General features: G+C 30.4%; 3 protein-coding genes across 3 annotated transcripts; all 3 read left to right on the forward strand.

Moving 5' to 3' along the window:
- Positions 1 to 285: 285 nt before the first annotated feature.
- Positions 286 to 2,872, forward strand: LOC107906072 (indole-3-acetic acid-amido synthetase GH3.17). Its single transcript, XM_016832936.2, has 4 exons — positions 286 to 624; positions 747 to 848; positions 1,029 to 1,828; positions 1,946 to 2,872. The coding sequence occupies exons 1-4, from the start codon at positions 371 to 373 to the stop codon at positions 2,521 to 2,523; spliced, it is 1,734 nt and encodes a 577-aa protein (XP_016688425.2). The 5' UTR covers positions 286 to 370; the 3' UTR covers positions 2,524 to 2,872.
- A 3,694-nt stretch (positions 2,873 to 6,566) lies between these two features.
- LOC121210093 (indole-3-acetic acid-amido synthetase GH3.17) lies at positions 6,567 to 9,076 on the forward strand. Its single transcript, XM_041082192.1, has 4 exons — positions 6,567 to 6,945; positions 7,066 to 7,159; positions 7,387 to 8,215; positions 8,335 to 9,076. Exons 1-4 carry the CDS (start codon positions 6,650 to 6,652, stop codon positions 8,889 to 8,891), a joined length of 1,776 nt encoding a protein of 591 aa, XP_040938126.1. The 5' UTR covers positions 6,567 to 6,649; the 3' UTR covers positions 8,892 to 9,076.
- Positions 9,077 to 12,411: 3,335 nt separating this feature from the next.
- On the forward strand, positions 12,412 to 13,388 carry LOC107902496 (indole-3-acetic acid-amido synthetase GH3.15). Its single transcript, XM_041082193.1, has 2 exons — positions 12,412 to 12,861; positions 13,271 to 13,388. Exons 1-2 carry the CDS (start codon positions 12,464 to 12,466, stop codon positions 13,386 to 13,388), a joined length of 516 nt encoding a protein of 171 aa, XP_040938127.1. The 5' UTR covers positions 12,412 to 12,463.
- Positions 13,389 to 18,722: the final 5,334 nt, after the last annotated feature.

The following is an 18,722-nucleotide window of genomic DNA, read 5'->3' on the forward strand; positions in this document are numbered from 1 at the left end:
TAAATTATATTAATTTGTGAATTTTTTTCTGTCTTTTTATAACTTTAATATAAAAAATGAAAAATCCAAACTTAATAAAAATTGAACATGAGACTATGATTTTCACCAACTTTGCTTTACCATTTCAACAAAATAACATTTGTTTCTTATGTAAATTTTATAAAAATATATTTGTTACCTCATTCATGTTGTACGTAAAAATTGAAGCCGTGAAAAGTCCTATAAATATGCAAACCTATCTTTTAAAGTATGTCATCTAAATATATTCAAACAAATTAACTTGTTCTTACATTCTCCCAAATATATTTGTTGTTTTCTCGCTTTTGTTATAGCTGGGGAGATAGAAATAAAGGAAATATACGAAAATGGCATGAAGATATTGGAAGATTTAACCAACAATGCTCATGAACTACAAGAACAGATGTTGGAGGAGATACTAAGGAGAAATGCAGGAACAGAATATCTAAGCAGATTCTTCCCCAGTGGCCAAGCAGACAAGCTAAACTTCAAAACAAATGTTCCTATTGTTACTTATGAAGATACCAAGCCTTACATAGATCGGATTGCCAATGGAGAGACCTCGTCGATCCTTTTTGCTGATCCCATCATCCAATTCATCCGAAGGTATATATAATCAAATTCTGGAAATTTAAAATAGAGGAACTGGTTTTTTTGTTAAGTAGAGGGATGAAATTCAAAATTAAACCTTTTTCCCTCTAAAAGGAAACCATTAATTTTGGATACAGCTCTGGTACTTCTGGGGGGCAGCAGAAGCTAATACCTATCACAGCTGAAAGTTTTGAGAAAGGGAAGTATCATCTTTTTCTGGTTGACATTGTGACGAAAAAGTAAGTTTTCATTAGCTGTAATTACAGTGAAGTATTAATAGCAGTCGTAATTCGATGCTAAGATCTTTACTTCATGTGTTTTTTCCTCTTTAATATTCGCAGCAATAACTATTATATCCGCAATCACGATACACAGAATCAAACAAGCAACTAATTAATTTTTTTCCTTTCTCTTGGCAGATGTTTTAGTGGCCCAGATGAAGGCAAATCATTGTCCCTATATTTTAGCAAACCAGAAATAGAAACTCCATCTGGAATAGTGGCATCACCCTACTTAACATTCTATTCCAAGACCGACATCTTCCAAAGTAACCTGGCTAAGTTTTGCACAAGTCCTATTGAGACCATCTTATGCTTGGACAACAAGCAAAGTATGTTCTGCCAATTGCTTACCGGTTTACTACAGCGCGACGAGGTCGTACAGCTCAGTTCGATCTTTGCATCGGTTTTGGCAAGGGCCACCAAGTTCTTAGAAGATTATTGGAGAGAATTATGTTGTAACATTAGAACAGGTTACCTCAGTGACTGGATTATTGACCCTGGTTGCAAAAATGCCATGTCATTGATCCTTACTGGGCCAAATCCTGAATTGGCTGATTTGATTCAACAAATATGTGAAGATAAATCTTGGGAAGGGGTCTTTAAGAAACTTTGGCCTAAAATCAAGTATATTAGTTCCATCTGTACAGGTAGCATGAGCCAATATATTTCATTACTTGAATTTTATGGAGGTGGGATCCCTTTAGTTTCACCAAGTTATGTTTCTTCGGAAGCTTGTTTTGGGATCAATTTACAACCCCTAAGCAAGCCCTTTGACGTTTCTTACACCTTTCTCCCAAATACGGCCTACTTTGAATTTCTCCCTGTGAACAAAGATGGTGGTGGAAAGGCTCAAGAAACTAGGACTATGGACAAACCAGTCGATCTTGCGAATGTGAAGCTTGGTCAATTTTACGAAGTTGTTGTAACAACTTTGGCAGGTAGGTTTCTTTAACGCGGCATCAAAGCTATACGTGGGTTCCATCAAGAAACAGTTAAAAGTCTCACATTGACTACCTCTTCTGCGCACCTAAATGTGTTGTAATCATCTTTTTCAGGTCTATATCGGTACAGAGTCGGGGATGTTCTGAAGGTGACCGGATTCTATAATAAATCTCCACAGTTTCAATTTGTAGAACGACAGAATGTGGTTTTGAGTATAGATACAGAAAAAACAACTGAAGAAGACCTTTCGAAAGCAATCACGAATGCAAAACTCATCCTCGAACCATTTGGCATCATGTTGACTGCATACAGTAGCTATTCCGACACCTCGTCGATACCGGGTCGATATGTATTATTTTGGGAGCTGAAGATGAAAGGCAGCAATGATTTACCAAAACTTGATGCCAAGATAATGGAAGAATGCTGCTGTATAGTGGAAGAATCCTTTGGTTTTACATATAAAGCACTTAGGAAAGGTGGTGCAATTTCAGCTTTAGAGCTAAGGGTGGTTAAACATGGAAGCTTTGATGAACTCATGGATTTCTATATATCAAAGGGAGCTTCCATTACCCAATACAAGCCTCCTTGTTGCCTTAAATCTGAGGATGCCATAAAGATATTGAATTCAGCGATGGTGGGGAAGCTTTTCAGCCCCAAAACTATGTTTCTATCTGCATTGTCTGAGGGTTAATCAAGCATTGTGGAGGCAATCCTGCAAGGTGGAATTGCAGGCATGGACTTGACAAAGGATCTTTTCATGAATAAACAATTCACCCAGCCTATAGTTTATGTATTATTTACTTTATTTTAGTATTAGTACATTTGACTCTTTCTTTTCCTATTATTATCTAAGACTTTGGTATTCGATTGGCTCATTAGACTCAAAACTTAATAACAGAATGTTGGAAGGAGGAGAAAGAGAAATAATTTCTAATTGAAACTCACTCCTACCACGATTTATACTTTTTATTTCCCCTTTTTTTTTCCTTTTTTGCTTTGCTTGGTGTTTTCATAAGGGAATATGAGATATAAAGCTGAAATTATTTATAGTATCCACTTCTTTTTAAAAAAAAATTTTTGTGACGTCTTTAGATTCGGTCATAATATTTAAACCGAATTCGAGGTGTTACACATATAACACAATTCTTATTCTAAAACATGTAAACACATGTAATATACAAAATTGCCATCCATATCTAAAATCAACAAATAATATACTCAAACATAATTAAAATTATTTAAAATTAGAAATCTCTTATTTTCTCCGTTGTACTTTAAATAACCAACATAATAAATATTAAAAAAAACTTTATATAATTAATATTAACAATATTTAATAATATAAAATAATTTTCTTGTAAAAGAATAACATAAAATAATTTATATAATTTATAAAAATTTGAATCACACCATATTAAAATAATTTTATCTTTGTTTTAAAAAATAAGTGCCATAATTAGAAATTTATCCCCTAATATTCTATTTAGTCAAATAATTTTTTTTGGACAACAAAATTAATTGAATGATTCAAATTTAAAGTAAAGCAATTTGATAGGTTGAGGAGACCTTAAAAAAATAAAAGCTACTTGAAAAAAATGAATTAATAAAACGAAACAAGTAGGATTATATCCACATAGATAACTCATAATTTTTTTTCTTAAGCAAAAATAAGAAAAGTAAATTGAGGGGTTTTTTTTATAAGATCGAAATCTAAATTAAATTTAAATTTAAATTTAAATTGAAAACTTTAAATGAAGAAAGCAAAAATTAGAAGTTCTGAAAAATCGATGAGAAAAACTCTAGTCAAAGATAAAATCTCCATTTGATTTATAGATTCAATTATTGGTGTAAGGATAACTTCAATGCCTTTATTAAATTAGCTCTAGTTATTGATTCAATGTTAGGCAACCAATCTCTTATTAGCTTTTCGAAAACTAAGACACAACTCATTTGAAATTATTTTTCTTACAATAAATTTATTAATTAGTGACAATTTTTCTACAATAAATTTATCAATTAGTGACAATGCTTCTATCTGACACTTAACCCCTTCAATGCCGACGCTCCTTAATGCCATCAAACTGGTATTCATCGTCTTTGGCTTGTTCAAGTTACGTGGGTGAAAATTTTCAATTTAGTCATTCAATTATTAGTATATTTTTGTTTTAATCCTTTTTATTTTAGTTACTCTCTATTAAATAATTAATCGTAGTAAATGTGACTTTTTTTAATTGGTCTAATAATATATTTAGTTCATAATATTTACAAAATTTATCAATTTGATCTTAATTCTAAATAATTTAATAAATTTAACAATCCACATTTATAAATTTTATCAATTTGATCCTTAAGCACATATAATTAAATATAAATATAATTATATTAAACACATAATTAAATCTTGATAAACTTTTATGTAAATTTTTTATTTTGATAAACCCAAAAACTCAAAATCGCAAAATTCATTAAATTTGTGATTTTTATAAACTTTATTCATGATCATAGTAATGGCATTCTAATTTTTCTTATGAAACCTAACAAATAATTAACAAATAAAAAGAAAATATAAAAATGAAAAAGTATCCTATTAACTTTTTCAAATCATCATCTCTTGTATTCTTGTCAACTTGAAGAATCGTATAATAATCTAAACCCATCTCTAAGCATAAATTTTTTTGTAAAATTTATCTTCATCTAATTTCTTTACAATTTATTAAGAAAAATATGTAAATTTCCTAGGTTTTCGATTTTTCTAACTTGAATTTTTGATTTTTTTTGTTGTAATATTTTTTTTATTTTTTAGATATATATATTTTTTATACTTTATAATTTCTTTTATATTTTAAGACATTTATATATTTTTTATATATTTTCTTTTAAATTTAAAAAAATTATGAACAAAATAGATTATGACATATCAATGTCACGTGTCACAACCTAAGAGTATCATATGTCCTATATTTAATACTGTTACAAAAAAAAACCAAAACCCTTAACGTATTGAAAATTTGGGTACTAACCTGAAACAAAAAAAAATTCTAAGTACCAACTTGGGAGGTGTCAAGTTCGAGAGGGGCGATAAATGTATATTTAAGCCTTATAATTATAATTAAATATAAACGCATATAATATTATTTATATAAATATATAAAATAATTTTATATTTTATATTTTTTCATAATATATAATTATATTTAATTATATGTATTTGATGATCAAATTGATAGAATGTGTAAGTATTGAGGACTAAATATGTTATTATACTAATTAGAAAAAGGCCACATTAATACTTCTATTAATCATTTGATGGAGGGTGATTAAAATAGAAATGATCTAAAATGTTAGTGACTAAATTAAAAATTTTCATAATTAAATGATCATAATAGAAATATACTAGTAGTTGGATGACTAATTTTATAATTTATCCGATAAATTATTTTAAAAAAAATAGAATTATATTCACATAAAGTAGAAATAGAATGACCACCCACCAACTAACATAATTAAAGAGACATTAATAATTTGAACATGTCCGTGGAGAGGACAAAGTAACAAATTAGGGTTCAAAATCATATTATTTGATAATTTTTTAAAAAGTAATATATAAACTTTTACACGGGGACACGACCAAATAACATAATTAAAGACAGGATGTAGGGTTCAAAATCATATTATTTAATAATTTATTAAAAAGTGATATATTATCTTTTAAAATACTAATAATTTGAGAGTTGAATTAGTTTTGTAACTTTATTTTTGTATTACTGAAAAATATCAATTTTAAAAGCAATTTGTAAGTTTCATTTTAAAAGCCATATGTAATTCTTTTAAGAATATTTAAATATTTTATATTTTTAAATAATTATATTTTAATTTTCTGAACTCTTATAATTAATTTTAATTTAAAAATTAACTATTTTTATAATATAATTTAATATTTTAAATTAAAAAATTATTTTTAATATAATTTTAAAATGGACAGAACATATTGATACTCTAATAAAGTTAAAAATAAAAAAGCAATTGTGATATTATTTAGGTAAAAAAAATTGTTATTATTAATGTTGGTGTCACAATCAATCAGATATTACTTTAGTTATTAATGACTAAATTTGGTAAATGTATTTGGATCTCATTATAGAGACCTAATCAAATTAATCCCTCTAATATTAAATGTATCACTTTAGATCATGTATTGTTGAAAAGAATCAAGTAATATCAAATTGAAACTAAGTTAATATTCACTGTGTAAAAAATATCATTTACTATTTAATCGACTTAATATTTTTGAAGTTTTTATAGTTCTTAAAATGAAAAATAAAATCTTTTATTTTAAATTGAACTACAATTAAAATAAATAAGATTCAATATATTTTTTATATAATAAATGATAAATCTATTACAATTTGGATTTATTTGATTCATTTTAATAATATAGAGATTAAACTAATCTATTTAATAATAGAAAAATAAATTTAATCCGATCCGACCTCCCAAGTTCTTAAACCCACTAAAATACCATTATTATAAAATAAATTATATTAATTTGATTTTTTTATGATTTTAATATAAAAAATGAAAAATACAAACATAATAAAATTCTAACATGGGACTTTGTTTTACCACTTTAACAACTATCTTTAGTTACTTCTTTCAACTATCAAACAAAAGCTAATTAATTTGTTCTTACATCCTCTCACCCCCCCCCCACAAAACACCACCACCAAAAAAAAATTGTTCTTACATTTTTTCTCCCTTATCTTCAAGTTTTCCTTTCCGATTTGTTCTTTGCTCTTTTTACTCTCCCAACGACTGTGATGGATGGTGATATAGAAATAAAGGAAATATATGAAAATGGCATGAAAATATTGGAACATTTAACCAACAATGCTCATGAACTACAAGAACAAATGTTGGAGGAGATACTAAAGAGAAATGCAGGAACAGAATATCTATCCAGATTCTTCTCCAGTGACCAAGCAGACAAGCAAAGCTTCAAAACAAATGTTCCCATCGTTACTTATGAAGATATCAAGCCTTACATAGATCGGATTGCCAATGGAGAGACCTCGTCGATCCTTTTTGCTGATCCCATCACCCAGTTCATCCGAAGGTATATATAATCAAATTCTCCAAAATTAAAATAGAGTACCTGATTTTTGTGAAGTAGAGGGATGAAATTCAAAATTAAACCTTTTTCCCTTTCAAAGTAATTCATTAATTTTGGATACAGCGCTGGTACTTCTGGGGGGCAGCAGAAGTTAATACCTATCACAACTGAAAGTTTTGAGAAAGGGAAGTATGTCGTCTTCTGGCTGACATTGTGGTGAAAAGTAAGTACATTTCATTATCCGTAATTACAGTGAAGTATCAATAGCAGTCGTAATTCGATGCTAAGATCTAAGTACATTTCATTATCCGTAATTACAGTGAAGTATCAATAGCAGTCGTAATTCGATGCTAAGATCTTTACTTCATGTGTTTTTGTCCCCTTCAATATTCGCAGCAATTACTACCATATCCGCAATCACGATACACATAATCAAACAAACTAATTACTGTTTTTTTCCTTTCTCTTGGCAGGTGTTTTAGTGACTTACATGAAGGCAAATCATTCTACCTATATTTTAGCAAACCAGATATGAAAACTCCATCTGGATTAGTGGCATCACCCTACTCAACATTCTATTCCAAGACCAATACCTTCAAAAATAGCCTGGCTGAGTTCTGCATAAGTCCTATTGAGACCATCTTATGTTTGGACCACAAGAAAAGTATGTTCTGCCAATTGCTTACCGGTTTACTACAGCGCGATGAGGTCGTACGGCTCGGTACGATCTTTGCATCGGTTTTGGAAAGGACCATCAAGTTCTTAGAAGATTATTGGAGAGAATTATGTTGTAACATTAGAACAGGTTACCTCAGTGATTGGATTATTGACCCTGGTTGCAAAAATGCCATGTCATTTATCCTTACTGGGCCAAACCCTGAATTGGCTGATTTGATTCAACAAATATGTGAAGATAAATCTTGGGAAGGGGTCTTTAAGAAACTTTGGCCTAAAATCAAGTATATTAGTTCAATCTGTACAGGTAGCATGAGCCAATATATTCCATTACTTGAACTTTATGGAGGAGGGATCCCTTTAGTTTCACCAAGTTATGTTTCTTCGGAAGCTTGTTTCGGGATCAATTTGAAACCCCTAAGCAATCCCTTTGACGTCTCTTACACCTTTCTCCCAAATACGGCCTACTTTGAATTTCTCCCTGTGAACAAAGATGGTGGAGGAAAGGCTCAAGAAACTAGGACTATAGACAAACCGGTCGATCTTGAGAATGTGAAGCTTGGTCAATACTACGAAGTTGTTGTCACAACTTTGGCAGGTAGGTTTCTTTTACTCGGCATCAAAGCTATACGTTGGTTACATCAAGAGACACGGTTAAAAGTCTCACATTGACTACCTCTTCTGTGCACCTAAATGTGTTGTAATCATCTTTTTCAGGTCTATATCGGTACAGAGTTGGAGATGTTCTGAAGGCGACCGGGTTCTATAATAAATCTCCACAGTTTCAATTTGTAGAACGAAAGAATGTGGTTTTGAGTATAGGTGCAGACAAAACAACTGAAGAAGACCTTTCGAAAGCAATCACGAATGCAAAACTCATCCTCGAACCATTTGGCATCATGTCGACTGCATACAGTAGCTATTCCGACACCTCGTCGACACCGGGTCGATATGTATTATTTTGGGAGCTGAAGATGAAAGGCAGCAATGATTTACCAAAACTTGATGCCAGGGTAATGGAACAATGCTGCTGTATAGTGGAAGAATCCTTTGATTTTACGTATAAATCATTTAGGAAAGATGGTGCAATTTCAGCTTTAGAGCTAAGGGTGGTTAAACATGGAAGCTTTGATGAACTCATGGATTTCTATACATCAAAGGGAGCTTCCATTTCTCAATACAAGCCACCTTGTTTCCTTAAATCTGAGGAAGCCATAAAGATATTGAATTCAGGGACGGTGGGGAAGTTTTTCAGCCCCAAAACAATGTCTTAAGCTGCATTGTTTGAGGATTAATCAAACATTGTGGAGGTAATCCTAAAAGCCGAAATTGCAGGCATGGACTTGACAAAGGATCTTTTCATGAAAAGATAATTCACCGAACCTACAGTTTCTAAATTTATGCCATTATATATTATTTTCTCTCTCTTAATATTAGTACGTTTGAGTTTTTCTTTTTATCTGATGGCTACATTAGACTCAAACTATTTCGACACTGAGCTGGATCAAAACTTAAAGGAATAAAAGGCTCTTTTAGTGCCTATTTAATATGGCAAGTAGTTTATGTACTGATTCCCAATATTATTTAATAATAAATAATTAAATATTTTATGAAATAATAAAAGAGAAGATAAATATCAATACAAATTTAAAAAAAAAATGTTTAGAACTATCAACAGTCCATTCCAAACACATTATAGGTTTGGATGGCTCTTTTAAAGATAATACTTAAAACTACCAATAGCCTCTTTTCAACCCATAAATAAAAGAATAATACACTTTAACACACTTGAACCCACGTGCTCTCTCTTATATTAACAATAATACTCATGCACTAAATAGGGTACAATCTCTTAAGTTAAAAAGAATAAATAAAGACTTAATTACAATATAAAAACCTTATAATTCTATTGAAGGTTACTATATTGAAGATTACAACTTTGCCTAGATATCCACAATAAAATATTAACAAAATCAATATTATTTAAAAAATCGAGCCAATCTAATTAATTAAATGAAGACGCCTATGAGTTAAAATGTATCAGCTAGTTTCTAATGTCACGTATATTGTACATGAATTTTATATAGTTTTTAATTCATTAAATAATATATTTTTATAATTTCAAAATATATATTTCTACTAATTAAATGAGGATTAGTCAATTAGTTTTGAAAAAATTAATTGTGAGGATAAAATAAAGTTTGAAAAATAAGAGTGAAGTAAAAGAATACTCACAAACTATTTAGTTTGTTTTATTTTGGTTACTCAGCTATTAATTTTTTTCGTTTTAATCACTCAACTTATTTGAAATTAAATATTTTAATTACTCTTTCATTAGTTGTTTAATAGAAGTCTAATGTGGGCCTTATTTTATTGGCCTAATAAAAAATTTAACCCTCCAATGTTTATGTTTTCTATAAATTTGATCTTAAATCTAAAAATTTCAACAAATTTATTCCTCAATCTTTACAAGATTTGTCATTTTAGTCCTAATTATAAAAATATCTTAAAATTATTAAAATTTAAAATAAAAGTAAATATAAAAATATTTTTAGGATTTGTGTACCCTAAATGACTTTCAATAGTATCTTCCACTTTGGTCTTTCTTCCGTTCAATTGACAAAGTTGAAAATATCAAATGCTACGACATTGACTTGCAATCTCTCTCCAATGCTTGAGCTAGAAATGATAAAGTTACTAGAACACTAGAGTATGAAACTGGTATTATCTTTATAGTAAAAAGTAAGGTTGTTAAAGTTGGTATCCTCAACCCAACTATTTTTCTGGGTTTATAAATTTGTTAATTTGGAGTTTCTTTCTAGGTTTTAAAAAGACATTTGACACAAACAATGTAGAAAAAGGGACTAAATAAAAAAAGATTGAAGCAAGAAAATAACATTAATTTCTAGGTTTTTTTGCACATGTTAGGTGATAAGAAAAAAAAGAATGGTTGATGAGAAAAAATAAATATAAATTTTAAAAATTATAAAAAGTAAATATAATATTATTTTAAATATTTTTAAATATATTTTATAATTTTTAGGATTAGAACTAAAATAAAAATAAATTGTAAACAATGGGGGAAATTTTGTTAAATTTTTTAGATTTAAGATCAAATTGATGAAATGTGTAAATATTGGAAGGCTAAATTTGTCATTAGGCCAATAAAACAAAGTCCACACTCTCATTACTAAATTAAAGGCAATAGTTACTAAAATATTTAATTTCAGTGACTAAATAAAAAAATAATTGAGTGGTCAAAAAGAACAAACTAAGTAGTTGGGTGACTATTATTGTACATTACCTTAAAAATAATAAAAATAAAAAAATAAATTAATACATAAAACTACTAAAATAATATACAAATTAAGAACTGTAAAAGAAAATAAATATAAAAGATATTTGCATTAAATTAATGATTATATTTAATAATAATTATTCAAATTTAATTTTTTTTTCAAAATAAATCCATAAAATACTTTTCTTCCTACACAAAACAAATAATGGATAAAAAAGGAACAAGTTTAAGATTACTAGTCTTGCATAATATAAACAACTTATAAAAAATAAAAAATTAATATCATAATATTATATTCTCTCATCATTAATTAAATTAATATTTTCTCTTTTTGAGTATAACTGTTGTTCGAATATGATTTGATATTATCTTTCCAAAAAATCATGATTTTAATATTCTATTTTTTTATATAATTTTAATTTATTATTACTAATAATTGAATATACCTAATTACAAATAATGATTCGTTAGCTGTTGACTTTGTTTATTATTTTAATTTTAGGAAGTTTATATTCTTTTAATTTAATCTTTTATACAAATTAATAATTTGGGAATGGTTGGGTTCTCTTGCTCTTTTTTTACTAATATTTTTGAGTAACCTTACTTGATTGCCATTAGCCAAGTGATGGAGGGAAGGCCACGTAAGAAGCAATCATTGAAAGAATGTAATATACATTTGTTCAGAATAAGTACAAAATACAATGATTAATTTGCACCATAGTTTATTTCAACTTGGATTAAGATTGAAAGGTAATAACCCATAAGTATTCTTTTAATATTTCTCCCATGCCAATGGGACATATATTATGCATTCTCGGACTCAAATTTGGATAAAGACTTTTAGATTTTAAATTTAAGTTTGATATAAATTTAAATTAAATGTTTTAAAATTTTTATTTAAATTTAAATATATAAGTATTAATATAAAATTATATATATTATTAATAAATATTGTGTATAATGGTAATACATATTATATTTTTAAAAGTATAGTCACGAACTTTGAATATGAAATATAAAATAGACATGAAGAATATTAAAAAAATATTTTTATTATTTTATTATTTTTATAATTTATATTTAAAAATAGTTTATTGTTTTTAAATAAAAAATATAAAAAACAGATTATTAAAATATTAAATTTCATTATTTTATTTTTCTTAAAAATTCTAAATGAAATTATTCAATTCTTTGTAAATATTTTATATATGAATAATACGACTCAATTAAATGTGCATTAATGGTCTTATAATTATAATCAGTCTATATTATATATTATAAACTTTTGAGTAAGTTGATTTCACATTTTAATAGGCACAACTCAATAATGATTAAAATATTTTTATTTTATAAAGTATATTATATACAATTTTTTTAAAAAAATGCTTATAGAAAACAGTGGAAAGGCACCTTACTTTTGATGGATGCAATCTAGATATATTCCAAGTACGAAACAAATTAATTTGTTCTTAAATTTTCTTTTTTCAAGTCCTTTAAGCTTTTCTCTCCGGTTTCTTCTTTATTCTTCTCACTCTCCCCATAACTGTGATGGATGGTGAGACAGACATAAAGGAAATATATGAAAATGTCATGAACATTTTGGAAGATTTAACCAGCAATGCTCATAAACTACAAGAACAAGTGTTGGAGGAGATACTGAAGAGCAATGCAGGAACAGAATATCTAAGCAGATTCTTCCCCAATGGCCAAGCGGACAAGCAAAGCTTCAAAACAAATGTCCCCATTATTACTTACGAAGATATCAAGCCTTACATCGGTCGGATTGCTAATGGAGAGACCCCATCGATCCTTTTGGCTTATCGCATCACCCAGTTCATCCAAAGCACTGGTACTTCTGGGGGGCAGCCGAAATTGATACCTATGACAGCTGAAAGTTTTGAGAAAAGGATATATGAACCTCTTCTGGCTGACCTTGTGATAAAAAGGTAACCACATTTAAATAGATGTCATTACAGTGAAGTTCCGATAGCCGTCGTAATTTGATATTCGATGTAATAACTATTAGATCCACAATCACAATACACGTAATCAAACGAACAACTAATTAATGTTTCCCTTCCTTTTTCTTGGCAGATGTTTTAATGGCTCGGACGAAGGCAAATCATTGTACCTATATATATTTTATCAAACCAGAGATGGAAACTCCATCTGCATTAGTGGCATCACTATACACAACATTCTATTTCAAGACCAAAAGCTTTAAAACGGGCCTGGCGAAGTTTTGCAGAAGTCCTATTGATAAACACATTAATTTACATAAGTTTTGTGTTTAATTTGGTTTATTTCTGAATTAATCCCTGCTTAATTGGTATTTTTATGATTTAATCTTGTCAGGGATGTAATTGGTCAAAAACGAGCAAAAAGGGGCCAAATTGGAAGACAAATCGTTGAGTTGGGGTCAAATCATAAAGATGGGAAGGCCAAGGATTTAACATCAATTTTGACTCTGTAGAAATCTAAAAATAGAAGATATTTTTTTATTTAGTTTTATTATTTATTTATTTTTATTTTTATTTTATTAATTTAGAATAGGCTATTTTTAGTAACCCTATGTATATAAATAGGGGCTTTTAGTTTCCTAAAAAAATCATCTCTTAATTTTGTATTCCTTCTTCTACTTGGAATAGAATTACTCTCTCTCTTGTAGTTCCTTTTTCAATTTGGAGTTGGAATAATATTTCTTTTCTCTTCAATTTGACGTTGCATTTTGTAGCTTTGTCTCCAATTTTTGTTTCTTTTCCAAAATTGGTTCAATTGCTATCCAAGTCCCCTTTCCTTTCCAAAATTCCATCATCCTTCACACCAAGCCAAAACACAATCCACAACCTTCAAGCATGATTAAATTCATGCCACACTAAACCCCTTTCAACTTTAAGCCGGTGTTAACCCCGTCAAAAACCCGTGAGTTACGAACCCGAGCTGTTTAACTCCCAATTTTTGATATTTATTATTTCTCCGGATTAAGAGTATGACTTCGACAATGCACAAAGTCAAGTCAATACTAAGTCAAAAAGGACGTCGTTTGAGTTAGTGTGGCTAGACGTACAGTTGGAATTCCGAAAGGATCGATTGTCTAATTGGTTTTCCGTGAACACATTGGCGTGCCAAGTGGGGATTGTTGTTTGGTTCCGTCAAGGGAAGTAGTAACCGGATTTAAATGTCCCAAAAGTTTGAGGGCATTGGTTCGAGCTAGGCTCTTCTAGAACACAAAGCTACCGGAGTTCTAAATCACGAACGTTTCATAGGTTGTTCGATTGGTAAGGGTTAGTTATAGGACGTTCCATAACTAATTTACACAAGGAAGAGTTGGTGTCCGAGGCGTCCTTGGTAGCTATAACTAGCTTATCGGAAAAGAGGAGTTCACCTAATTTCGAGGATTGGGTCAAAGACGGAAAAACCCGTGCTTAAGGCTGAGCTAAGTTTAATTGATTTTTCTTCAGATTACTTCATTGTTTTTTTATTTCATCTTTTACTTTTTACGTTTTTTTGTGTTTATTTCAGGTCTCATATTTTATCCCCCAAAACATCGAGGGCACGACAACCGCTCAGACATAAATCTGGTCGAGAGATAAATAATTTTCAGTAAACCAGTCTCTGTGGGATCGACTCTACTCCCTATACTGCTTTAATTTGCAAATTAGGTGTAGGTTTATATTGGTAGAGTCGACAGCCATCAGTTTTGGCGCCGTTTCTTTTCCAAAATTGGTTCAATTGCTATCCAACTCCCCTTCCATTCCAATTTCCATCACCTTTCACATATGTTACAAGCCCAATTTGCCTGGCCCGTTTTATAACCCCAACCCAATACAACTCCATTACACCCAAAACTAAACTAAAACAAGCCTACTACCCAGTTACAAGCCCAAAACAAATAAACCCTAGCCCATTCCTAACATTTTCAGAAAACAAAAAAAAACCCTAGCCCCTATTTCCCTTCGGCGCCGAACCTAGCCCCGAGACCTCTATCACCGCCACTGGTAGCCACCTGCTCCATCGCCAACTGCTTCTGCAAAGAAAAGACAGGATTAAATGCGAAAATAGTGAAGAAAACAGGGAATGTTGTAAATTTGGATATATATAGCCAAAGAGAAAATGTAACTTTTTTTTTCACGGAGACAAACAAATAAAAGCAGGAATCAAAATATTTCAAAAAAAAAGGGTTATTTCTTCATTCTGTTGACAGATTTTCCTTATCTTGCAAGTCGATCCAACGCACGCACACACAATACATATACATATTCAAAAAGAAAAGGGGTACCTTTACCTTCTCGAAGATCGGAGAAGTCAGAACCGAACGGTTCCCATGGTTCGATCTGGTCTCCTAGGTCTCCTTTTGCTTACTTGGAACTCAAATATGGAGTGAGGGGGACGAGAAGAATCGATTCAGGGTTTCTTTGCACCTCCAGCCGCCGTGCACGGCAAACGCTGGCAACGGACGGGCACCAATCCAGCGACCAAAAATCGCCCAGGCCGGAGAGACTCACCTCTCACTTTCTTTTTTTTTTTCCTCTGCACTGACAAAATGATAATTTCACAAAAAAAATTTTGCTTTTATAGCCCCTTGGTACGGCGTCGTTTTGGGGCAAACATTCAATACCCAAAACGGCATCGTTTAATCACCTGACCCGGACTTCGACCCGAAAACCGCCTAGGATCCACGTGTTTTTGGACTGAGGGTCTATTTGCGCCCTCAGTCCCTCCGCTTTTGAGGCCGTTTTCGATGTAGTCCCATTTTTTTTATTTTTTAATTTTGCCCCTGGAATTTCATTATTGTTTCATCTGGGTCCCTGATCGAACGGTGCGTTTTGGATGGACGGGTTTATTTCCCATTTGGTCCTCCTTACTTATTCGCGCACTTGCCTGGGTCCCTATTTTAACCCCAGCAGTTTATTTTATTTGTAAATTATCCTCCTTATTTTAATTTGATTTCAATTAGGTTTTGTTTAGATTCATTTTTGTAGTTTTCTCTATTATTCGTGTTTATTGATATTGATTGTATCATTTGCATCACTTTGTTTATTTATTCGTTGTAGTCTGATTAATTGTAATTTCACCTTTTATATATTGTTCTTTGTTTTATGCATTATTATATATATGTATATATATATACCTTAAAAATGAAATTAACTTTATTCTATATATTATTAGTATTATATTATTCATACATATAACCCTTTTTATATTTTAAATACCTATACTTGTTGATTAAAAAGAAATCACATGTTTTGTACATTATTTAAATTATTATTATACGTATACGTAAACATTGGTGTATACATCACTAAGCTCATGTATATTATACCTATATTTTTTTATATATAAATATGTTTCTAAGTCCATTGTATAACTTATAATAAAACTAATTAAATTTTGTATGCGTATTCCTTTCATTCTAAATTTATTTACATATATATACATCTATAATTTGTAAATCTAATATGTTCTTAAAATTATTATATATACTTTTATTATCTTTGCATATTTTTTAATTTTCCTTTATTACATATAAGTTGTCAATTTTAAATCAATATTCTTTAACACTTCGTATATCATTCGATTTAAATATGCATTCTATAACATCTATTTTAATGGTCACATGTATACCTTTATTTTATTTCTGTAAAAAGTTTTCAGTTTAACAATTCATATAATATATATTATGTGTTCATCCTTTTAAATTTGTCTTATATATATATATATATATTTCTTTAACTTTCATTTTGTTTTGCATTTTTGCATTTGAATGTGTAGTATTAGGGTATATATATTATTGTGGTATATTATTTTCGTTTTGTATTGCCATCATATTGATTATTCTTCATCCATGATTAGGAAATTGATAATATTTTTAGGTTGGTGGAATTTGATTGTTATCTTGTTAGTTAATTAAACGAATTATATTATCTCCATTCATCCATCGTAGTATCTCCTACATGTATATTATCTCGTGTTTTTATTTCCTTTTCGGTTAACAAATATCACTTTATAATTTCTAACTCTTTAAAATTAATTATTCCATTTTATTTTAAGTCAAATTAGTGCATTTTAAGCCGGTTTTATTTGTTTAAAAATTCCTTAAAATGAAGGCAATATTCGATGTTTGGCAATTCAGAGAATCGTGCCCTACCGTGCTGGGTTGCAATTTCCTGTTTGTTCGAAACGATTGAATATCCCTTCAGTATTTCACTCATGTCTTTAAAAATTTTCTTTAGAACAAAGGAAATGTTCGATGCTTGGCAATTCGAAGAATTGTGCCCTATCGTGCTGAGTTACAATTTTCTGTTTGTTCAAAATAATCGGACGTCCCTTTTGAATTTCACTCATATTTTTTAAATCCTAAAACAAAGCAATGTTCAATGTTTAGAAGTTTGAAGAATCGTGCCCTACCGTGCTGGGTTTCATTTTTTCGTTGGACTAAATAATTGGACAACCTTTTGTCATTTTTGGGGTACAAATTTTGGAAGCCAAGATTTATCGTGTTCTCAAGGGAATAAAGTATCGTGTCCTATCGTGTTGGATATGATGCTACATTCCTTCGAGACAAGAGAATTTTGACGACCAACTTGAGCTATTCAAATTTTTTAAAAGAATCATATTTCAAAATAGTTTCCAACCTCAGACATAAGGACAGTACTTAATCAATTTGGTACCAATTCTGGGCATAGTGAGGGTGCTAATCCTTCCTCATACGTAATCGGATCCCGAACCCGTTTTCTCAAAGTTATGTAGGCCAAAATTGACTTAAATGGAATAAAATGTTTTATCAGGTGAGCCAATCACAGCTAAACAAAAGATTGGTGGCGACTCCATGTTTTGTTTTCAAAAAGTCGATCCCCGTTTTCAAAAATGGTTTCGACAACATAAATTTATCATCTTCCACTTTCAAGAATGAATAAATCCATGCTCCACTAAATTCCATCTTAGCTTTAGGCCTGTGTTCTTTTCGATCGAGAATTGTGAGATTTGTACTCGCGCCTAAAATTCTTCCAATCGGTATTCACCTTTTTCCTAAGTATCGGGATAGACCAATCATCTTTTAAAGTTGAATTCGATTTCAAGTCAAAGTGCACGTTGGGTTGGAGTCGTGTTGGCTTACAGTTGGAAATTCGATTCGGCCGTGCTATATTCGGATTTTCGAGAACAAATCGAGGAAGAAGTGATCGGGTTTAAACGACCCACGTGGTTGAGGCCGTTGCTTCGAGTTGGGTTCTTCAGAATGCAAGGCTGTCGGAATCTTGAATCGGGAACACGTGTATCTCGGTTAGATAATCGGTAAGGGTTAGTTTGCAGGTCGTACCAAAACCAGCTACTAGAGGAAGAATTGGTGGTTAGGACGTTCTTAACTGCTATAACTAGCTTATCGATCGGAGGAGAAAATTAATTTTTGAGGATCGATTCTCAACACAAAATTGACCGAGTCTAAGGCTAAGGCTCATTACATTTGACTGCAAATTCCAATTTTATTTCTGATTTATTTAATTATTTATCTTAGCAGTTTTAATTATTTAATTTCTAATCAATTTCAAAATCTCCCACTTTACTTATTTATTTGCTTCTTTTTCAGCTGGTACGTTTTGAGTTATGGGCACGACTCTAGCCACGACCCTTGATACGACATCCTATTCATAAGCCAGATTCGAAAGTTGATTATCGCATCCAGTCCCTGTAGACTCGACCCCACTACCACTCTACTACTAATTAGAGCTATTTTGTAGGAATTATTTTTGGTGGATTCGACGCCCATCAAATTTTGAATCCTTGGCCTTCCCATCTTTATGATTTGGCC

Source organism: Gossypium hirsutum, chromosome A11 (genome assembly GCF_007990345.1).
Source record: "Gossypium hirsutum isolate 1008001.06 chromosome A11, Gossypium_hirsutum_v2.1, whole genome shotgun sequence".
Taxonomy (NCBI): domain Eukaryota; kingdom Viridiplantae; phylum Streptophyta; class Magnoliopsida; order Malvales; family Malvaceae; genus Gossypium; species Gossypium hirsutum.

Excerpts from the sequence above, each read along its gene's own strand:
- LOC107906072 (XM_016832936.2), top strand. The coding sequence starts at position 371 with ATGAAGATATTGGAAGATTTAACCAACAATGCTCATGAACTACAAGAA. Across the intron at positions 625-746 it reads ATCATCCAATTCATCCGAAG|CTCTGGTACTTCTGGGGGGC; the intron begins GTATATATAATC and ends TTTTGGATACAG. Across the intron at positions 1,829-1,945 it reads TGTTGTAACAACTTTGGCAG|GTCTATATCGGTACAGAGTC; the intron begins GTAGGTTTCTTT and ends CATCTTTTTCAG.
- LOC121210093 (XM_041082192.1), top strand. The coding sequence starts at position 6,650 with ATGGATGGTGATATAGAAATAAAGGAAATATATGAAAATGGCATGAAA. Across the intron at positions 6,946-7,065 it reads ATCACCCAGTTCATCCGAAG|CGCTGGTACTTCTGGGGGGC; the intron begins GTATATATAATC and ends TTTTGGATACAG. Across the intron at positions 7,160-7,386 it reads TCTTCTGGCTGACATTGTGG|ATTACTGTTTTTTTCCTTTC; the intron begins TGAAAAGTAAGT and ends TCAAACAAACTA.
- LOC107902496 (XM_041082193.1), top strand. The coding sequence starts at position 12,464 with ATGGATGGTGAGACAGACATAAAGGAAATATATGAAAATGTCATGAAC. Across the intron at positions 12,862-13,270 it reads GCTGACCTTGTGATAAAAAG|GGATGTAATTGGTCAAAAAC; the intron begins GTAACCACATTT and ends TAATCTTGTCAG.